The following is a 23,079-nucleotide window of genomic DNA, read 5'->3' as shown; positions in this document are numbered from 1 at the left end:
CCCACCGTTTGTTTTTTGTTAATAGGATCGGATGTGTCCACGGACACATGTCCATTGATATCCGCCGCTCTATAGAGGGCAATGGGTGGTCCAATCGTATCCACCAAAAAAAACTGACATGCGAACCCAATCGGTCCGCCCGTGTGAACGGGCCTTAAAGTGGATGTAAACCCTCACATATACTTTTATATTTTTGACTCAGCTTCTCCTGCTGCCCTCTCCCATGGTGGTCTCCATTGGACTCACTCCACCAGACCCAACAGACAGAAAGGAGGTGGAGTTGGCTTCCTTCTATCCCCACAAAGCACCTTCCAAGTCCTTCCTGTCCCTCCCTCTCTATCCCTCTCTTTTTTCGAGATGCACTGTATTCGTCTGTTTTCTCCCATTTCTCTGAGGATTGCAGCAATTTATCGGCCTCCGGGACCGGTATCGCGCTTTCTTGATGACTTTGCTGCCTGGCTACCCTACTTTCTCTCCTCTGAAATACCCACCATTATTCTTGGTGACTTCAACATTCCTGTTAATGTTAACAGCCCAACCACAGCTAAACTTCTCAATTTAACCTCATCTTTTGACCTAACCCAATGGACACATACTTCCAATCACTCCAATGGTAATACCCTTGACCTTGTATTCTCCCATCTCTGCAACCCTGGCAACCTCACCAACTCCCCCTTTCCTCTCTCTGATCACAACCTCATTACTTTCACTGTATCCTTGCCTCCAACCACCCATCCCTCCAAGCAGCAAACAATTACTTGTAGAAACCTTTGCCACTTTAACCCTTCTCTTCTCTATTCTGCTACTGACCACCTATATGACATAATCCTGTCCTGACCTGGCCCCCTCTGTCTACAACAGTTCACTCTCATCATCACTAGATGCACTTGCTCCTCTAACCACATGCAGAATCAGGCCCCGACCGTTACAACCCTGGCAAACTGACAACACTAGAAATCTCAAGAGACATTGCCGTGCTCTTGAAGGACTGTGGCGTAAAACCAAATGCCTGCAAGACTTCACCCTATATAAATCTGCCCTTCTAAAATACAATTCATGCCTCCATGCTGCCAAACAAGCATACTTTGTCTATCTTATTAATTCCTTGTCATCCAGTCCCTATCGGTTCTTCTCAACCTTTAACTCTCTGCTTCGTCCCCCACCCCCTCTACCCACTAACTCACTCACTGCCCAAGAGATTGCCAATCACTTCAAAGACAAAATCGATGCAATTCGTGAGGATACCTCCACTGTGCGTACATCTTCCCCACCCAACATACCTTGCCTAGCAGCACATTCAACACTCTCCTCTTTTGAATTGGCTACTACTGAAGAGGTTACAAAACTTTTCTCGGATGCCCACCTAACCAATTGTCCCTTGGATCCTGTTCCCTCACAACTACTATGGTCACCCTCTTCTTCTATCCTATGCTCCCTCACCCACATCTTCAATCTCTCCCTCTCTAGTGGCATCTTCCCCTCCCCTCTAAAACATGCGCAGATCACTCCCATTCTTAAAAAGCCCTCACTGGACCCTACCGACCTGAACAACTTAAGACCCATCTCATTGCTCCCATTCACCTCTAAACTTCAAGAACGCTTAGTCTACAACTGTCTTAGCTCCTACCTCGGTAAAAATAACCTTCTTGACCCCTTACAGTCTGGCTTTCGCTCGCAGCACTCCACGGAAACTGCCTTATTAAAACTCACTAACGATTTACTAACTGCTAAAACCAACAGCCAGTACTCCATACTCCTACTACTTGACCTCTCTGCAGCCTTTGATACTGTTGACCACCCGCTCCTTCTCAATAAACTACATTCCCTTGGCAAGATTCTGCTCTATCCTGGTTCTCTGCCTATTTATCACAGCGCTCCTTCAGTGTCACCTACAACTCTGTCTCCTCCTCTCCATTGCCCCTTTCTGTGGTGGTCCCCCAAGGCTCTGTTCTTGGACCCCTTCTCTTCTCTATCTACACCTCCTCCCTTGGTCACTTAATAACCGCCCACGGCTTCCAATACCACTTATACACTGATGACACCCAAATCTATCTGTCTACTCCTCAAGTCACTCCTTCAGTCTCCTCTCGCATTACTAACTTACTAACTGACATATCAGCATGGATGTCACACCATTCCCTAAACTAAATCTCTGTAAAACTGAGCTATTAATATTCCCCCGTTTCCCCCCTCCATGACTTTTCCATTAAAATCAACAATGCAACCATCAGTCCCTCCTCTCACGCCAGGGTACTAGGTGTAATCCTAGACTCTGACTTGTCATTTCAGCCTCAAATTCAATCGTTGTCAAAAGTTTGTGGAATTCACCTCCGTAACATCTCTAAAATTTGCCCCTTTTTAACAAATGAAACCACCAAGCTCCTCATTCATTCCCTTGTTATCTCTCGCCTTGACTATTGCAACTCCCTTCTCATTGGCCTACCTGTCCATAGGCTATCCCCTCTTCAGTCATGAATGCTGCTGCCAGACTTATCCACCTTACCAACCGGTCAGTGTCTGCCAACCCTCTACTCCAATCCCTACACTGGCTCCCAATCACCCAGCGAATTAAATTAAAAATACTAACCACAACATACAAAGCCATTCACAACTCTGCCCCGAGCTACATCACCAATTTTGTCTCCAAATATCACCCAAATCGACCTCTCAGCTCTTCTCAAGACCTCCTGCTTTCAAGCTCTCTCATCTCCTCCTCCCATGCTCATCTCCAGGATTTCTCCAGAGCCTCTCCCATCCTCTGGAACTCGCTACCTCCATCTATCCGGCTATCCCCTACTCTTGCTACCTTCAGGCGATCCCTGAAAACTCATCTCTTTAGGAAAGCCTATCACGTCTCCAACTAATCTCCTACCACTTCCAACAGCTCATTCCCCACAGTTACAACCTTTTGTACCACCTGCCCCACCCTATTAGATTGTAAGCTCTTCTGAGCAGGGCCCTCTTAATCCTCTTGTATTTTATTGTATTATAACTGTATTGTCTCCCTTTTATATTGTAAAGTGCTGCGTAAACTGTTGGCGCTATATAAATTCTGTATAATAATAATAATATACTCAGTGAAGTGAACAGCCTCAGATGATACAGAGGGGTGAAACAAATCTCCCTACATAAGTTTTACTTGTATATCTGCTGTCTTTAGCTTTATATATTCTTTAGAAAGTGCAGTGTGCTAGGTGTGAGAGATAGGTTTTTGTCAGTGTAGGCAAATTTATGCTGGCTTGGCTGGCAGTCAGGCCTGCTTGTTTTTGTTTCTGGGTCAGGGTTTGAATGACTCAGGGAGGGCTGGGTGACTCACAGGCAGCATCACCGGGACCTCCCACTTATTTCCAGAACGTGTTGGAACCTTCTGGAAAGAAAGGAGGAGAAGTGAGGTGGAGCTGCCTGGAGTATTCTGAGGGCCCTGACCAATCCCCAACATGGATTGGCAGGGGCAGGCTTCCTCAAATACTCAGGGTCAGCCCAGCTGGAGGAGGAGTTGTTCGGGTGGAAGCTGGAGATGGAGTGTTAGGCTGTCATGGCCTTTGAGGGAGCTCCCCAGTCTGGGGGTGATCTTGGGCCTGGGTTCAGGTGTGGACAGGACCCTTTAAAGACACCTGGACAGGTGGCAAGGGAGCAAGGAGAGCACAGCAGGAGAACACTGCCAGGCAAGTCTCCAGGAGGAACAACAAGTTCCAGTCAGGAGGGCTGGTGAGTGACACACAGTCAGGAAGGACTGGGGAAGCACGCCTGGGAGGACTAGGAGCAAACAGTCTGGGATGGGTGCAGAGCCAGTGGAGAGGACTGCGGTGGCATGGGCAGTGGAAAGAGGCAGCTGCAGCAAGGAGGGCTGGCAGGGCCTGAAGAGGTGGTGCTGGGATCAGTAGCCATGTGGGACAGCTAGCACTGGGACTACCAGTTTTGCTACACCATAGGGGCACGCGGTCCCTGCCTGCAAAGGGCACTTCTGCTTTGGGCCTGGCTGAGCCAGTGTCAGGCCTGTAATTCAGTGCTAGCTGGTCCTGGGAGTGATAGTATGCAGGCAAGTTTGTGCTGGAGGAAGAGAGGACGTTGTATATACCGGAGGTGAATATAGTTCTCAGTCCCTACATTATCTGTTTCGATCAGTTGGGCATCCCGTATTTACCCTATCCCCATTCAAGTTACAATCCCCTCAATAAAACATAAAAAAACAAAGTACAAGGACTGCTTCTTGACTACTGAGTGTCTGAAGATTTGTGTGCCTGGCTGGGCAGGGTGAGATGCGGACCACATCTACCAGCAGCCCCAGGGGGGTACCGCTACATGTGCTTCTGTATAGGCCTCTCGCATACAAGCCCTCTGAGCCTGTGAAACGTCAGCTCCAGTGTACAGTATTTGCCACTGCCAAGAAAGCCCAGTTGGGACTTTCCTGACAGTGATATTTTTTGCATATGCCTGTACACTTTACTCATGTTTATGCAAGCACCGGTGTATACACCAATACAGCTGTGCACAGCCATTCATGTAAATGTGGGCAGGGTCATTTGCACACGTGCACATGGGGGTACCCTTCGTGCAGAGAGCACTCATCAGTGCCTGGGACCAGGCTGAGAGTGCGGTCATGTGAAGAATCTAACATTAAGGCAATTCACTGGCCTAGAGATGAGCTTTACAATGTGTGCAGTAATAAATGTACAGAGTTCCTCTGAAAAGCGACTTGTCCCATATCATTACACCCTGTGACTTGTAAGTTGCATTAGGAGGGATGTGCCAAGTCTGCGCCCCCTCCACCAGTCCAGCGTACCTCTGTTACCTCACTCCCAGCTTCAGAATAGGGTCCCAACTAGCACATAGCACGGACCTCATGCATCCTCATATTAACTCCTTCACTCCCCGTACCTCGTGACCAGGCCATAGATCTCTGTAACCAAGAGCTAGGAAGGGTCAACGACCCCTCACTACTGGAGGACAGTTCACCTTACCGGGTACAATGCCTGATGACTGATTGCTTGTAGCCTGTTCTTCAACTTGGTTACCCATAGCAACTACACTTTTTCTCCTTGCCTTGCTGAGTTAACCTTTCCTAAACCACTTTAAGACCAGCTGCCGCAGTTGTACTGCGGAAGATTGGATCTCCTGGGCGAAACGGCCTCATTGTATGTCGGCCGCTTTAAGCTCTCTAAGGGGCGTGTGGGTGGCCGCGACGTGACACTGGAGGCTGAGATGTCTCCTGGCCACCCGCAATCACTCCTGAGAGAGACAGAACGGGGATCTGTCAATCTAAACAGACAGATCTCTGTTCTGACGGGAGGAGAGACAGATCTGCTGTTGCTAGTAATTAGGAACATCAATCTCTCTCCTCCTCCAGTTAACCCCTTCCCTGCCAGTGACATTTATACAGTAATCAGTGGCTATTTTAGCTCTGATCGCTGTATAAATGTCAGTGGTCCCAAAAAAGTGTGAAAAGTGTCCGATCTGTCCGCCGCAATGTCGAAATCCCACTAAAAATCGCAGATCATCACCATTACTAGTAAAAAAAAATAATAATAATAAAAATGCCATAAATATTGTGAGGGGACTGAACGCAAGCCTCTTGCCCACCGATTATGGGCCCTAGCATTTGGGGGAATGGTGCTCTCTGTGAGCTGTATGCCTGGGGACCCTGGGGTTGGTGTTACTTTGGTTTCAGCTCCATGTCCCCCCAAAACACACAGACTCTGGAACCCGTTATATGCCATATTAGAATGATAAGACTGAATTATACTGTTGGGACACATCCTGTGAGGAGATGCTAATGTCATCAACTCCACTCACCTGTCTGATGTCAGCTATAATGGGTTTAATGTAAATAAGTTTAGTCTAGGTTCTAAGGGTATTCAACTCATTGTTGTTTGTTCTAATTAACCCTGTGTTGATGTTTATGGTAATGTATGTTAATTGAATGAGCTGATCACATTGTCCTCTATACAATGTAGGAGACGGGACGACTCCTATTGGAGCTCATGTTAATTAGGTTAATTAGGTTAGCTTTGAGTCAGCCTGGTGTATAAATGTGTGTGAGATCTCAAATAAAGAGTTAGTTCTGATGTACTCCAAGACTGGTGTTGTCTAGTTCTTGGGGTTCCTATAGCCAGATCCATTGGACTCGTGTTCCAGAACTTAGGAAGCGGTATATGACGGAAGCACTCAAGCAGAGTGTGGGACGTTCCGTGGCAAATATATCCCCTATTTTGTAGACGCTATAACTTTTGCGCAAACCTATTAATATACGCATATTGCGATTTTTTTTACAAAAATATGTAGAAAAATAGGTATTGGCCTGAACTGATGAAGAAATTCGTTTTTTTATATTTTTTGGGGGGATATTTATTAGACCCCTTTCACACTGAAGCGCTTTACAGGCGCTACAGTACTAAAAATAGCGCTTGCATAGCGCCTGTAAAGAGGCTCTCCTGTGCTTTCACACTGGAGCGGTGCAAGCAGCATCTTTGGAGCGATGTATACACACCGCTCCTGCCCACTGAAATGAATGAGCAGCGCAGCTATACCGCTGGCATAGCGCCGCTGCAGTAGTGCTTTGCGGTGGTTTTAACCCTTTCTGGGCCACTAGCGGGGCGCTTTTACCCCCGCTAGCGGCCCAGAAAGGATTAAGCGGTGTGTATACACAGCGCCAAAGATGCTGCTTGCACCGCTCCAGTGTGAAAGCACTCGGGCTTTCACACTGGAGAGACAGGAGCGCCTCTTTACAGGCGCTATGCAGGCGCTATTTTTAGCACTGTAGCGCCTGTAAAGCACTGAATAAGGCCACAAAATTGACAGTAAAGCGCCACTAAAAATAGCGGCGCTTTACCGCCGACGCACCCACCACCCCAGTGTAAGGGGCCTTAGAGCAAAATTTTAAAAATATAGGTTTTTTTCTTCAAAATTGTCTGTCTTTTTTGTTTATAGCGCAAAAAAAAACGCAGAGGTGATCACATACCACCAAAAGAAAGCTCTATTTATGGGAAAAAAACGACATACATTTTGTTTGGGTACATCGTCGCACGACCACGCAATTGTCAGTTAAAGCAACGCAGTGCCGTATCGCAAAAAATGGCCTGGTCATTAAGGGGGCAAATCCTTTCCGGTCCTTAAGTGGTTAAACAGTGAGTTTGTGGCAGAATCACAAAGGGCAGTAACATCTCAATGTGGAGGCAGGAGGGTAGAGAGGGAGATCAAGAAAAGAAGGGGATGACATAGAGCAGGCATGTCCAAATTCCAGCCCACGGGCCAATCGCGGCCTGGGTTCCGGTTTCGGACGAGCCGCCTGCTAATTTTGACATGTATATCTTATGTGGCCCCCAACAAATCCCCGAGCGCCAGGGGGCCACAAAAGATATATATATGCTGGCTGCCTTGGAGGGGATGGGGAGTGATGAGTGCTGTACATACAGGAGAATTTCCTGTTTACTCAGCGGCCTCTGTAAAAGGAAGTCCCGTTTCCTGCGCTGCCATTGGACGACTGTTCTGTCCATAATAGGAGGCGGGACTTTCTATTAAAGAGGCCGCCAAATCTTTTGGCGCTAGTCCCGCCCCCCTCCCTGTCTACTCCAAGGCTGCAGATGGGCATGATTCAGGCTGCACTGATGGCATTGGTGAGTTTGCATTCATGGCAATGTGGGTGCTGCATTCATGGCACTTGTGAGGCTGCAGATGGGCAATCATTGGGCTGCATTGATGGGCACTGACCCTTATTTTGCTTCACAGGTCTTTATTTAAAATTTAAGATTTTTTCCTGAAACTTTCTTTTTAAAGTGAAGGTGCCTGTTAGAAGAAGATAAATACGGTATATCCAAATAACACACCCAAGCTCATCTCTTCACCACACACAGTCACAAAGGCAAGAGAATTGTTGGGCGGTGTATTAGTGCTCGGACGAACACACTTAAGCCTCGTACACACGGTCAAATTTTCCGGCGGGAAATGTTGGATGACATGCTGTTGGCGGAAAATCCGACCGTGTGTATGCTCCATCGGACAATTGTTGTTGGATTTTCCGCGGACAAATGTGTGTTGTTGGATTTTCCAAGCGTGTGTACACAAGTCCATCAGACAAAAGTCCAAAGTACAAACACGCATGCTCGGAAGCCAGAACTGCAGCGCACAATTCTCTTCTTCTTTAATGGGATAATAATGAAGCTGCTTTGCTGGTGATACTGATGGAGTTATTGCAAATTAATTTTCAAAGACTTTTTTTTCTAGTGATATCAAGAATAATATTATGTTTTTTTTTTTTTTTTTTATTTGTGCAAGTTACCACAACACCATTATCCCGTAGTTTTTAAGATCAAAGTTACAACTATGTTGGTATCCCTTGTCAATTTTACATTGTATTTTTTTAAATGTAACTGCCTACTCCCAAACTGTCATTTGAAGTAAAACACATAGGCAAGTATTATTCTCCACAATTTTTTTATTGTGCATTAAAAAAAGAAAACAAATAAAATTAGACATGCTATCTGCCAACAGAACTTAACCAATAAGTGCATTCTATGCATCCAAAAATATAGAAAATATACCAAATCAAATCATTATCCAACCAAAAAAATAATGTCAAAGCAATAACTCCAAGGCCAATAATAAATAACATGTTATCTCCTCCGATTCCGCAACATGTCTGATTGTCAAACGGCCGTTCAGAAACTAACTGAAAAGCGCAAAATGAAAAGTGCGAAATGAAAAGTGCAAAATGAAAAGCACGAATCAACACTCACCAAACTTCTACTAACACGAAATCAGCAGAAGGAGCCCAAAGGGTAGCACTAAAGGTCTGAAAAACAATGTAGTACGTCACTATGTTCGTATTTATTGGCCGACAATTCCTTGCCGTTTGTATGCAAGACAAGTTTGGGCCAACGCCCTTCGGAAAAAAGTCCACGATTTTGTTGGCCAACAATCCGATCATGTGTACGAGGCTTTAGACCTAATTTTAATGGTTTAAAGAGTGTCAGACAAATGGTCGGCCCTCACGCATGTTCACTTCATCAAATCTGGCCCTCTTTGAAAAAAGTTTGGACACCCCTGACATAAAGGAATGGTAGAGAGTATGATGCAGCCAGGATAGGACTCATTTCAGTGCTGGTCAGGATGACCAGAAGATCTGAGGGCAATAAATCTTCACTACTAAGACCACTAAACACGTTAATCTTACTACATAGTCTACAAAGAGGATTTGAAATTGTATGTCTGATTTCAGCTCTTCTATGCTTTAAATGTCACGGAGTGGAGTCAGGGTCAGCTGACTCATTTGCAGTCCTTAATGATCGACTTATTGATGACTGGACTTGTTACCTCCATGCTCACAGATTTTCTGCATTGTAAATGTCTCAACAGCCCCTCTAATGGGGCCCTCCCCCACCCTCAGGCCCCATAGCAGCCGCATGTGCTGTTGTTACACCATGGACAACATAAAAAAAACATTAAATGGTGCACATAAAGCCCCAGTGTTCCCACTCTGCCATTCTAAATTTCCCATAAGGATCACATTGAATAAGTTAACTATAGTTTCAATTAGCATTTTAATGGGGAGTACAGCACAGGCTGTTCAGCACGTAATATGTAATTTCAGTGGATAATAGGAACTTTTCTAGTAAGTTCATTCAGCTCTGAGCAGCATGTCTAATCTTCCCTGGTCATTAGCGAGACTCACTTAATTAGTTTTGAAAAGATTTATGTTTGTTTTATTCATTACTGTATATTACGAGCTGAGACACTTTAACACAGTTAGGCCTTGTTCACATAGGCATTAAAGGAATACTCTGAATGCAATCCTAAGAGCTGCCAAGGACCCCCCCATTTTTGTGCACAACAGAGCTTAGAGATGTTACCTTCGCTTTGCGCTTTGTCACAATGCCTGTAGTGCTATGGGGCTTGAGCTCATAGTTTGACGATATGATCCTAAAGAGATCTCCCTCCGATTGCCTGGAACTGTTCATCTTAAAGTGATATTAAAGGCAATTTTAAGGTGTTATACTTACCTGGTCTGGGCAATGATATCACGCAGAACGGCCCCTTACCTCTTTGGCAGTCCCCCACTGGCACTGTCCACTCCTTCTTCCTCAGAGTGCCCCCTCAGCAAGCTGGATGCTAAAGGGGCTCCCGTGTGGGCTGCACGCGTTGATAGGAACACAAAGTGTCAGAAAGCCACGCCCCCTCTCCATCTTCACAGACGTTTGACTGATAGCAGCAGGAGCCTATAACTCCTGCAGCTCGCAGTGTCTCCTGTGGGACTTGAAAGAGAGGAGAGCAGGGCTGCAACTGGGACAGTGCTTGATTAGTGACAGGACTCAGGTAAGTGCTTAGGGATGGGAGGGAGGGGGTACAGGTAGTTAAAGTGGTTCTAAAGCCTTAAGGTTTTTCACCCGTGGAAAGCAGCTATCCGTGGGGGTATCCGCTGAATTGGTCCAAACACCAATTTGTCCAAATCAGCAATTACTGATGGTTTAAAGAAAGCGGAAATGACGTGGTTCGATTTTCTGCTGAGTTGCCTATTTTGTCAGGACACTGGGTATGGCACTATTCTTGTGAGTGCATTTGTTTTTATGGGCTTATTTGTTTCGCTAAAGTCAAGTTGATGCGCTATGATGTTCCCCATGGTTTTTTTTTATATATGGGCTAACTGGAATGTGACACCACGTTGAGGGATATATTGCATTAAAGCTTGTGTGACCCACCCCAGTATATGTTTAAGGGGTCAACTCCTGCGGGTGAGTGCATACCCTAGTGGGGGGCATGGATGGTAGATTGTCACGTGGTATTTTTTGAGCACTGGCGCAGCAATCTTTTAAAGGGACAATCGCGTGATGAATTCATGCACGTTTATAATGTGAAGATTTGGAGTATTTTATGATGGACCTTAAGCTGCGTACACACGAGCGGAATGTCCGACAGAAAAAGTCCAACAGAAGCTTTTTATCGTCTATTCTGATCGTGTGTAGGCCTCATCGGACTTTTTTTTTTCTGAAAATTCTGACGGACCTAGAAATGGAACATGTTCTAAATATTTCCGATTGAACCAATTCCTATCAGGAAAACCGATCGTCTGTATGCTGTTCTGATGGACCAAAAACGACGCATGCTCTGAAGCAAGTACGAGACGGAAGCTATTGGCTACGGGCTTTTGAAATTCCTTTTTCTAGTCCCGTCGTACGCGCTGTACGTCACCGCGTTCTGGATGGTCGGACTTTGGTCAGACTTTGGTTTGACCGTGTGTAGGCAAGACCGCTTGAATGGAATTCCGTCAGAGTTCCTCGGAGAAACCTTCGGAGTTTATTCCGACGGCAAAACCTGTCGTGTGTACAGGGCATTATTCTTTTAATCTTCAGAAACACAGCTACTTGCACCCAAACTCTGCAATGGAAAGTGAAATGGACTAATTCACTAGGCCACCACAAAGTTTAAAATCGAGTACAACCATTCACTTCTCAGTCTGACTTTTTACCGTTAAAACCTATCCAAACCCACAACCAAAATTTAATATATTGCAACTTACCAGTCATGCGCTGGTAAGATGTGCTGGCTGCATCAGTTTTGTTTTTTATTATCAGGATTTGTTTCTTTATTTTTACCTCCTGATCCTGCCGGTGACACACTTTCTGTCTTAAAGAGAAAACATGTCAATGCATCTTTAAGAAAGCAGCATAGTTACCCTAGGGCAGACAGTATGTTAGGACTGCAGAACACCTCCTCTTCTTTTATTTATAGCATAAGGGAGCTGTTTTGTGGTCCACAGGAATAGCTGGGAACAATGTAGCTGAAAACAATGCTACAAAGGCGACGAGCACGGGAAGGTACCAGCTTATAAGATTTCTGGCAGGATCAGCAGAAATCTTTTCAGCCAGGAGAGAGTAATAAATGCATGGAAAAGAATGAATTTGTTACCAGAACAATAGGCATTAGAATTGATAATTGTTATTGTAAAATGGCTTTGAGTCCACGGAAAAGTGAAATTTTTTTGATATGTGGACCTGATGGGTTGCTTCAATCCTTGATTTGTTGTATGTCTTGAAATATGTATATTAATTTTGGGTTATATTTTTGATTTTAGGTATCCTATAAAAAAGATGTACAAGATACTCACAAATACACCGAAGTGGTGAACAGACTAGACATTCAGAAGGCTACAGAGAATTCAAAGTTCATCAGCAATGTAATTACTGACCTTGTTTTACATCTTACTGTGCATATTGGATAGAGTATATGATCTCTGAAAGGGGATTTACAAGTAAAGTGGAATAACCTGACCTATACAATGGTTCTCTATGGGAACGATTATATTTTCTATGGTTTGACTTTTGTTTGCCAAGCACTGTATAACTAGAGCTCCCAATATTATTTACAGAAAAGGATGTGGGTTCCTTCATGAGGTGAGGGTTCCAGTTAGAAGATTTCCATTTTCCATAAAATTAAAAATGTATTCAAATGGTTTTGTATATTTGCATGAATACAGAACTAAACATGTAGTGGGTGATTATCAGGCATTTCTTGGATCTGAGTTTACCTCTCATGAGCCCCACTGGGTGCCTATGGACATGGCAGCTAGACACTTTCCATGAAGAAAAACAATTGGACGGGTTATTGTTTACCTAGTGATAAGCCAATACAGAAGGTGTCCTTTGCTTTTCCTAACCATGTATGCTTGCCCAAACCAAGAATCCATACTTGTGGCATCTCCAGCAGTCATAAGTCCCATAGATTCCCAAAGGTTGGGAAATGCAACATGTAAAATGTCATCAGTGAAGAGCTGGATTCTTTAGATTAGAGGGCAATAAATAGTCAAAAGAGTCTATGGATTTTGGGAAACCATGCACACAAAGCAGCTGAGAGAGCTCAGCATATGACTGATGGTGACTGTTAATCCTGCAAAACTGTGGTGATATCCATGAGCTAATTGTTTATTTGGGGCTAGTGACTTCAATAAGACAGCCACATAGGCATTTTGTGCAATGGCCAGCTAATGCAGGGTTAACTAAGCATATTCTGCACTGAAGGACACCTTGTCAGTCTTGACAGGTCCTTAAAAAGTGGCCAGTGGGTATTTGCACGGACACCCTTTGCCATTCCATGTTTGAAGTTTACTATAACATTGAGTGTGTCTGCTTTTAATTGTAGGCTGATTATAAGAAAGGCAGAGGGGATCTGACCAAGAAGTCTATGGTTTTAGGAAGACCTGATTTTGAACATGCAAAGGAAGTGTCAAAGATCACCAGCCAGGTAAGATAATATCTTAATGTTCTGTAATGACTCCTCCACTCCCTGCTAAGATATTAAACTGCATTTAACAAAGTAGACAATATACAGGTCCCTTCTTGTAGTTGGGACACTGAGCATTCAGTTCCTGCATCTGTGAATATATTTAATTTGTGCTTTCTTGGTCAGAGAAAGATTGTAGACCTCACAGGCAAATCTTTCATATACTGAAGGTGTATATAGGTTTTGATACCTGTCCCAACAATACAGTCTAGCTGTCAGGCACATACAGTTGTGCCCATAAGTTTACATACCCTAGCAGAATTTATGATTTCTTGGCCATTTTTCAGAAAATATGAATGATAGCACAAACACATTTCTTTCACTCATGGTTAGTGTTTGGCTGAAGCCCTTTATTATCAATCAACTGTGTTTACTCTTTTTAAATCACAACAGAGACTAGCCAAATGACCCTGATCAAAAGTTTACATACCCTGGTGATTTTGGCCTGATAAGATGCACACAAGTTGACACAAGAGGGTTTGAATGGCTATTAAAGGTAACCATCCTCACCTGTGATCTGTTTGCTTGTATTTAGTATGTATAAAAGGTCAATGAGTTTCTGGACTTCTGACAGACCCTTGCATCTTGCATCTAGTGCTGCACTGACGTTTCGGGATTATGAGTCATGGGGAAAGCAAAAGACTTGTCAAAGGATCTGTGGGAAAAGGTAGTTGAACCGTATGAAACAGGAAAGGCACATAAAAAGATATCCAAGAAATTGAGAATGCCAATCAGTAGTGTTCAAACTTAAGATCAAGAAGTGGAAAATGAGGGGTTCTGTTGAAACCTAACACGGTCAGGTAGACCAACTAAAATTTCAGCCACAACTGCCAGGAAGATTGTTCGGGATGCAAAGAAAAAACCCACAAATAACTTCAGATGAAATACAGGACTGAAAACATGTGGTGTGGCTGTTTCAGAGACAAGCCTCAAACCTTCTGGCACAAAGTCATTTGGAGTGATGAGACCAAAATTTATCTTTTGGCCAAAACCATAAACACTACATTTGGAGAGGAGTCAACAAGGCCTATGATGAAAGGTACACCGTTCCTACTGTGAAAAACAGAGGTGGATGACTGATGTTTTGGAGATGTGTGAGCTACAAAGGCACAGGAAATTTGGTCAAAGTTGATGGCAAGATGAATGCAGTATGTTATCAAAAAATACTGGAGAAACATTTGCATTCATCAGCCAGGAAGCTGTGCATGGGACATACTTGGACATTCCAACATGACAATGATCCAAAACACAAGGCCAAGTCGACCTGTCATTGGCTGTCATTAGCAGAATAAAGTGAAGGTTCTAGAGTGGCCATCTCAGTCTCCTGACCTCAATATCATTGAGCCACTCTGGGGAGATCTCAAACGTGCAGTTCATGCAAGACAGCCCAAAAATTTACAGGAACTGGAGGCTTTTTGCCAAGAGGAATGGGTAGCTTTACCATCTGAGAAGATAAAGAGCCTCATCCACAAAGACCACAAAAGACTTTAAGCTGTCATTGATGTTAACCTCCCTGGCGGTATTCCCGAGTCTGGCTCGGGGTGGATTTTCAGTACCAAAAGCAGTAACCCCGAGCCAGACTCGGGATCGCATTGCAGGATCCATGTAGAGCTCACTTACCTTGTCCCCTGGATCCTGCGATGTCTCTCCGCTGTGATCTGCGAGCCACCGTGTCTCGCTCGATTTACAGTGCCAAGCTCCATTCCCTGCGAGCGTTGCGACGCACGGGGACGAAGTTCGGTGCCAAATTCAAACAGTAAAAAACACTGTATAAATACAGTATACTGTAATCTTACAGATTACAGTACTGTATCAAATAATTACACATCCCCTTTGTCCCTAGTGCTCTGTCCAGTGTCCTGCATGCAGTTTTATATTATAAATACTATTCTTTCTGCCAGGAAACTGGAGATTGTCCATAGCAACCAAAAAATGTCAGTTTACGTCAAAAGTGCTTTTAGACCAGCTATAAAACAGCGATAATAAATTAGAATCACTTGCAGAATTGAGCGATAGTGATTCGTGGGGAAATTCGTCATCAAACACTAAAAGTAATGACAGCAACAATTCTGCAACTGAGCAAATTTCAGTGTTTTTGATTTGATTACATTATTGAATAATTTTTATTATTATTTTATTATTATTTTTTATAATTATTTATAGTTATTTATTATATTATAATTTTTTATTTAATTTTACAAACGTTATCATACACGGCATGTCTACTAGACTCTTGTTTGGACAGATTTAAGTGAGTTATTTCTAAGAATTACAGGCCTACAATATAAAATGCCAAATTTCCTTGCAAAATAATTGTACTACTTTCAGCACCTAAAATCTGAAATAATCATACCGCCAGGGAGGTTAAAGGGGGCAATACACGGTATTAAGAACTGGGGTATGTAAACTTTTGATCAGGGTCATTTGGCTAGCTTCTGTTGTCATTATGATTTAAAAAGAGTAAACACAGTGGATTGATAATAAATGGCTTCAGCCAAACACTAACCATGAGTGATAGAAAAGTTGTTTTTTTCATTCATATTCTCTGAAAAAATGGCCAAGAAAATAAATTCTGCCAGGGTAAGTAACCTTATGAGCTCAACTGTATACAGGTGCAACTCATAAAATTAGAATATCATCAAAAATTTTATTTATTTCAGTAATCCAATTCAAAAAGTGAACTCATATATTTTATATATATGTGTTACACACAGAGTGGTATATTTCAAACATTTCTTTATTTTAATTTTGATGATTATGGCTTACAGCTAGTGAAAACCCCAAATTCTGTATCTCAGAAAATTAGAATATTACATAAGACCAATAAAAAAAATGATTTTTAATACAGAAATATTGGCTTACTGAAAAGTATGTACAGTATAGTATGCACTCAACACTTGGTCTAGGCTCCTTTTGCATGAATTACTGCATCAATGCAGCGTGGCATGGAGGCGATCCACCTGTGGCCTGTGGCTCTGCTGAGGTGTTATGGAAGCCCAGGTTGCTTTGATAGCGGCCTTCAGCTCATCTGCATTGTTGGGTCTGGTGTCCCTCATCTTCCTCTTGGCAATACCCCACAGATTCTCTATGGGGTTTAGGTCAGGTGACTTTGCTGGCCAATCAAGCACAGTGATGCCATGATCATTAAACCAGGTATTGGTACATTTGGCAGTGTGGGCAGGTGCCAAGTCTTGCTGGAAAATGAAATCAGCATCTCCATAAAGCTGGTCAGCAGAGGGAAGCATGAAGTGTTCTAGAATTTCCTGGTAGAGGGCTGCGCTGACTTTGGACTTGATAAAACACAGTGGACCAACACCAGCAGATGACATGGCTCCCCAAATCATCACTGGCTGCGAAAACTTCACACTGGACTCATGCAACTTGGATTCTGTGCCTCTCCACTCTTCCTCCAGACTCTAGGACCTTGATTTCCAAATGAAATGCAAAATTTTCCACAGTCCGTGATGATTTAGGGAGCCATGTCATCTGCTGCAGTAAATCTGCTCTTGTTTCTAAAAGTAAATTAAAGTATAACTAAAGGCAAAAGTTTTTTTTCTGTTTTGGATAGAGGAAAGAGGGGAAAAAGGGTAGAACACCTGCCAGTTTTTAATCGCTGTCTGTGTCCCTATTAAGGAGATTCACCCTCTCTATTTTTCCTGTTTATCATTATCGCTGAAAGAGAAAGTAATAGAAGATCCCAAAATTTGGGTTGTCAAAAGAAAAAGTAAAGAGGGGAAATTTTCTTAGGGACACTAGTTTTGGTGACCTGAGGGACCCCAAGGGATTCCCTTAATTTGCAGGGATTTCCTCCCACTTCCTGTTTGCTTATGGCCCAGAAAGTGAAGGTAAATCTCCCCAATGCGACAAAAATAGCAAAAATAAACCTTGCAGGGGTTGTAACCCTCCCTTACTCTATCCAAAATGGAAGTTTTGCCTATAGTTCTACTTTAACTACACATATGAGGCACTGCATGCTTGTTGTATGCTGCTGCTTCACTGATCACTTCTTAATGTCCCCTACTGACACTTTTCTTGGGATAGCCCCTAGATGATACCACCTCTTGTCACAAATTGCCCTAAAATAGACCAGTTAGGAATATATTTAAAGGTGCTTTTGTAGATGTTTTGTATATATTGTATTTTTTTATATTCAGGAGTAAAACATGTTAATATTCTGTACTGTATCTTTGCATGTGAATATTTAACTTTCTTATATCCTGTTCAGAACTGGAGCTTTTACTTCACAAATTTACTGTTTTTTCTTACCTATCCTTATTTGTTGTAAGGAGTTATTAACCGCTTCAGCCCCGGAAGATTTGGCTGCTCAATGACCAGGCCATTTTTTGCGATTTGGCACTGCGTTGCGTTAACTGACAATTGCGCGGTCATGCAACGCTGTACCCAAACAAAATTGACATAATTTTTTTCCCACAAATAGAGCTTTCTTTTGTTGGCATTAGATCACCTCTTCGGTTTTTATTTTTTGCGCTATAAACAAAAGAAGAGCGACAATTTTGAAAAAAACACAGTGGGGGTTATTTGCGAAAGCCAAATCCACTTTGCACGACAAGTGCACTTGGAAGTGCAGTCTCTGTAGATCCGAGGGGGACATGCAAGGAAAATAAAAAACAGCATTTTAGCTTGCACATGATTGGATGATATTATTATTATTATTTTTTTTTTCTTTACTAGTAATGGTGGCGATCTGCTACGCATCGAACACATCGGACACATCGAACACTTTTGACACATTTTTTAAACCATTGATAATCATACAGCGATCAGTGCTATAAAAATGCACTGATTACTGAGTAAATGTCACTGGCAGAGAAAGGGTTAACACTAGGGGACGATCAAGGGGTTAACTGTGTTCCCTATGTGTGTTTCTAACTGTGAGGGGATGGGACTGTCTAGGAGGAGAGAGAGATCGGTGTTCATACATAGTATGAACACACGATCTGTCTCCTCTCCCCTGAAAGTTTACATACACAGATCCCGGTTCTCACTCTGTCACGAGTGATCGCGGGAGGCCGGTATCTTCTGATAGCTGCCATAACCCCGGTATATTCTTCTTTGGCTGGCGGTCCAGATTCCAGAAAATTGTGGTCTCTGCGGTAGATTCGCTGCAAGATCATTTTTATCGGCTGCGGGAGAGGGCCCCCCCCCCTCCAGCCGCGCTACGTTGCCCACTGCCGCTTACCAGAGCCATCAGAAGAGGCATGGAGATGAGTAAGGGGAAGATGGCCCCCATTCGTCTCCATACCATTGTAGGGCAGAAGCGACTTCCGCCCATAGCTCTTAAAGGGCCATTTTTTTTTCAAATTACATTTTTTTATTGCTTTTTAGTGTAGATGTGAGATCTGAGGTCTTTTTGACCCCAGATCTCATATTTAAGAGGTCCTGTCATGGTTTTTTTCTATTACAAGGGATGTTTACATCCCTTGTAATAGGAATAAAAGTGACACATTTTTTTTTTTTAAGAACAGTGTAAAAATAAAAAACTAAAGGTAAAATAAATAACCAAAAATTTTTTAAACGCACCCCGTCCTGCCGAGCTCGCGTGCGGAAGCGAACGCATACGTGCCCGCTTATGAAAACGGTGTCCAAACCACACAGGTGAGGTGTTGATGTGATCGGTAGAGCGAGAGCAATAATTCTAGCCCTAGACCTCCTCTGTAACTCAAAACATACAACCTGTAGAATTTTTTAAATGTTGCTTTTGGAAATTTTTAAGGGTAAAAGTTTGTCGCGATTCCACGAGCGGGCGCAATTTTGAAGCGTGACATGTTGGGTATCAGTCTACTCGGCATAACATTTATCTTTCACAACATAAAAAAAAATTGGGCTAACTTTACTGTTGTCTTATTTTTTAATTAAAAAAAAGTGTATTTTTTCCAAAAAAAGTGCGATTGTAAGACCACTGCGCAAATACGGTGTGACAGAAAGTATTGCAACGACCGCCATTTTATCCTCTAGGGTGTTAGAAAAAAAAATGTATAATGTTTGGGGGTTCTAAGTAATTTTCTAGCAAAAAAACCTGTTTTTAATTTGTAAACAACAAATCTCAGAAAGAGGCTCGGTCCTTGATTGTTTAAGCACTGGCCACCACTGATATCTCCTAATATAAATCATAAAATACATTTTGAGTAAAGCTAGGCCCTAAAACATTACAGTTTTCTTTAAATTAACAATTTGCATTCCATTGTATTTGAATATTCAATACTAACAATAATTATTAATCTCTTTTTTTTTTTTTTTTTTAGGTTAAATACAAAGAAAAATTTGATAAAGAAATGAAGAGTAAAAAGTCTTGTTATAACCCATCAGATAGCGCTGCCTTCAAGCAGGCTCAGATTGCTTCAGCACTGGCTAGTGATGTAAGTATTTAAATAGGTTAAAATCCTATTTAAAGTGCAACTATGGGCAATATAAAAATTGATGTATATGGTGCAGTCTGAGTTAATGCAGCTGTTTTTGTTATTATGAGTCTCCCTGAAATATAGCTTTTTTACCTGGTGATCCTGTCAGTAGATCCTTGATTTACCACTTCTATTAACAGGGTGACAATGCTGTTAGTTTTCCAGTAAAATTTCACAGCACCATTCTCACCCTGGACAGGGTAATCTTAGATCAGTCTTTATCAACCTTTTTACACCAGAGGAATGCTGGAAATAATTTTTTGGGAATCCCGGGAGAAAATTATTTTTATCTGCAGCTCAAAGTACATAAGAGTGATTGCAAAGTTGTAAAGAAAAATGTGACATATGCAGAATATTTGACTACCACTAGAGATAATTTGGTAACACTCTCCTGCTCTATACAACAAAATAACTTCCTGTAAAATAATGTAATGAAAAAATAATAAACACTGACAATGAAAAATGTAGTGTTCCCCTACACTAGTCATAGAGAAATGCCTCCTTACTTTGAAGGTCTATATATGAGAAAAGACAGTTCCCCTGGTTGGACTTTACCGGCACTTGCTAACAAATATCAAATAGCGAGTAGGTGTAACGAGATATATAAAGTAAAAAGATTTTTATTTTAACATAGCATAGATAAAAAACATATTACAACATAAATTCAACGGAACATAGTGAAGCAATAGATAACAATATTGTTACAGAATATGTACAAAATATGTAACAAAATATGTAACAATATTGTTATCTATTGCTTCTGTACTATGTTCCGTTGAATTTATGTTGTAATATGTTTTTAATCTATGCTATGTTAAAATAAAAATCTTTTTACTTTATATATCTCGTTACACCTACTCACTATTTGATATTTGTTAGCAAGTGCCGGTAAAGTCCACCCAGGGGAACTGTCTTTTCTCATATATATGTAATTATTGGATGTGGCACGGCTCTCGTTGGGCCTAGGGAAGCTAATCACCCTATTTACTTTGAAGGTCTGTAGATAAACACAACCATTGGCGGTCAGTTGAGAAGTGACTCGCTTATGCCCCGTACACACGATCCGAAAATCGTACGAAAAATGCCGCATTCGAATCGATCGTACGATAATCGGATCGTTAGTACAGAGCTTTCGAGAGCCGATCAGGACAGTTCATCTGATATTATTCTATCGGACATGCACGGAAATTTTTTTCGTACGATGCCAGATCGTACGATTTTCGTTTCATCAGTACACCTATCGTTCGAAAATGCAATACAAATGCATTACAACACATGACATCACTTCCGAATTTTTATGCTGTCGTACGGGAATTTACGTGACTTTAGTAAACTCATCAGATTTGACGTGAGATCAGCAAGCAAAAAAAAACAGGCGATCATTCGTCCGATAATCGAATTGTGTTTACGGGGCATTACATTGTGGATCAATAGAAACGTGCCCCTTGCATTGATGATCAATGTAGAAGTGACCAATGGAAGTGTAAAATTCTGCTGTTTGGGGTGTTGGCGGGGGATCAGTCTGCCCCTAGGTACCTGTGGTGGAACCCTGGTTGAATAATGTTGAAATTGAAGCCTAATGGCCCGTAAACAAGATCCGAAAATCGGACAACAGATCGTACGTTTTTTTTTTTTTTTTTGCATGCTAGTCGCATATCAAAAATGGAGAGGTTACTAAAGTGACAAAAATTAAGGTACGACAAAATAAAAAAGTCGGAAGTGATGTCATATGTTGTAGTGTTTTTCTATTGTATTTTTGGACGACAACTGTACTGATTAAACGAAAATCTAACGATCTGGTATCATATAAGAAATTTTTTTGTGTTTGTACGATCGGATGATATCTGATAAACGGTCGTGATTGGCTCTCGAAAGCTCTGTACTAAGGATCCGATTATCGCACGATCGCTTAGAAAGCGGTATTTTTCCTCCGATTTTCGGATCACGTGTACGGGCCATAACTCCAGCTAGCTCCTTTTAAGCAGTAAAAAATCGAATTTCTTCATCAATTTAGGCCAATCTGTATTCTGCTACATATTTTTGGTAAAAAAAAATCCCAATAAGCGTATATTGATTGGTTTGCACAAAAGTTGCATCTACAAACTATGGGATAGATTTATGGAATTTTTATTTTTTTATATTTTTTAGTAGTAATGGCGACGATCAGTGATTTTTAGCAGGACTGCGAAATTGTGACGGATAAATCTGACACTAAGTGACACTTTTTGGGGATCAGTGACACTAATACAGTGATCAGTGCTAAAAAAAATGCACCATCACTGCACTAATGACACTGGCAGAGAAGGGGTTAACATCAGGGGCGATCAAAGGGTTAAATGTGTTCACTGGGAGTGCTTACTAAGACCCCTTTCACACAAACACAACGGAAAGGCATGGGCTGAAAGAACATGAGCAGGTAACTTTTATAAATACTAAATGTCCACTGAGCGACCTAGGGGAACAAACCAAAGGTCCACATATGTCGCCTAGGCCCCAGGGTCAACAAGGAGAGTCCGTGTTGCAGGTGCACTAGTTTGCATCAGAGGTAATATGTGTGCAGGACCACAGGATGCTACCGACGGGGTCAGGGTGAATAGTTAGTTGAAAAAGTGCAAAATGGATTTTAGACCTAGAGGTGTTAGCTGCAAGTCAGCAAAAAAGGTCCGGGATTCAGGGTCTCCCTTAAAAAAGGGGGAGATGGAGGGCTGCCATAAGCTCAGTATCGGCAACAGAGAGAGAGGAAAAGAAGGAGAGAGACAAAAGAAGAGAAGAATTAAAAAAGGAGGGGGGACCCAGACTTTTTGGATCCAAGGTGGGGAGAGGGTAAGCCCACCAGGGCGACCATATTTTAAAGAATTTAGAGTGGAAACCATGTAAGATGCTAGACATTTTTTCATTAATCATAAGACAGGGGGTTTCTCACAAGCTCTGGATATCGCCTGTTTAGCAGCTATGAACAGATAAGACGCCAGCTTTGTTGGTGTGGGAACAATCCCTGGATCGGGCAGTGCAGCAAGGCAATTTTGGCATCATTGTGCATGGGTATATGGAACACCCTGGATCAGAACCCTGTGAGACAGGGACAGGAGCACCAAATGTGTACAACATCCCCTCGTTGGCCACAACCCCTGAAGCACCTGTCACTATAGGATGGGTTTGAACTCGCTATTCAAACCGGGAACCAGTACCATCGTAGAAGAACCTTATATGTAGCTTCAAGGGTAGTCGTGCTGAAGGAGCACTTTACATTGGAGGACCAGGCTTTGTTCCAGTCCGATGGATCAATAGAGGTCATAAAAAAACAATTCATACCAATATTTTTCTCCATAGTAAGTCTTTAATGCATCCACTATTCAGTACAGGTTGGGTTTCCTGCCTATACAGCAATAAT

At 42.4% G+C, this 23,079-nt stretch overlaps 2 protein-coding genes across 3 annotated transcripts in view; both read left to right on the top strand.

Annotated features, from left to right (window-relative positions):
* The window catches only part of LOC141144255 (LIM zinc-binding domain-containing Nebulette), a 395,409-nt gene that overhangs the window by 297,773 nt on the left and 74,557 nt on the right, over nucleotides 1-23,079 (top strand). The window lies entirely within an intron of this gene.
* LOC141144254 (uncharacterized) overlaps nucleotides 1-23,079 on the top strand; it is a 147,444-nt gene that overhangs the window by 77,422 nt on the left and 46,943 nt on the right. For both annotated transcript variants that reach the window (XM_073629750.1, XM_073629751.1), the window contains 3 exons: nucleotides 12,065-12,166; nucleotides 13,129-13,230; nucleotides 19,533-19,646. In XM_073629750.1, the coding sequence (XP_073485851.1) occupies nucleotides 12,065-12,166; nucleotides 13,129-13,230; nucleotides 19,533-19,646 (318 nt within the window). The remainder of the gene's footprint in view (nucleotides 1-12,064; nucleotides 12,167-13,128; nucleotides 13,231-19,532; nucleotides 19,647-23,079) is intronic.

Source organism: Aquarana catesbeiana, linkage group LG05, assembly GCF_042186555.1.
Source record: "Aquarana catesbeiana isolate 2022-GZ linkage group LG05, ASM4218655v1, whole genome shotgun sequence".
Lineage (NCBI taxonomy): Eukaryota > Metazoa > Chordata > Amphibia > Anura > Ranidae > Aquarana > Aquarana catesbeiana.
Note: the sequence above shows the minus strand (reverse complement) of the source record. Positions and strands in the feature narration are given on the sequence as shown.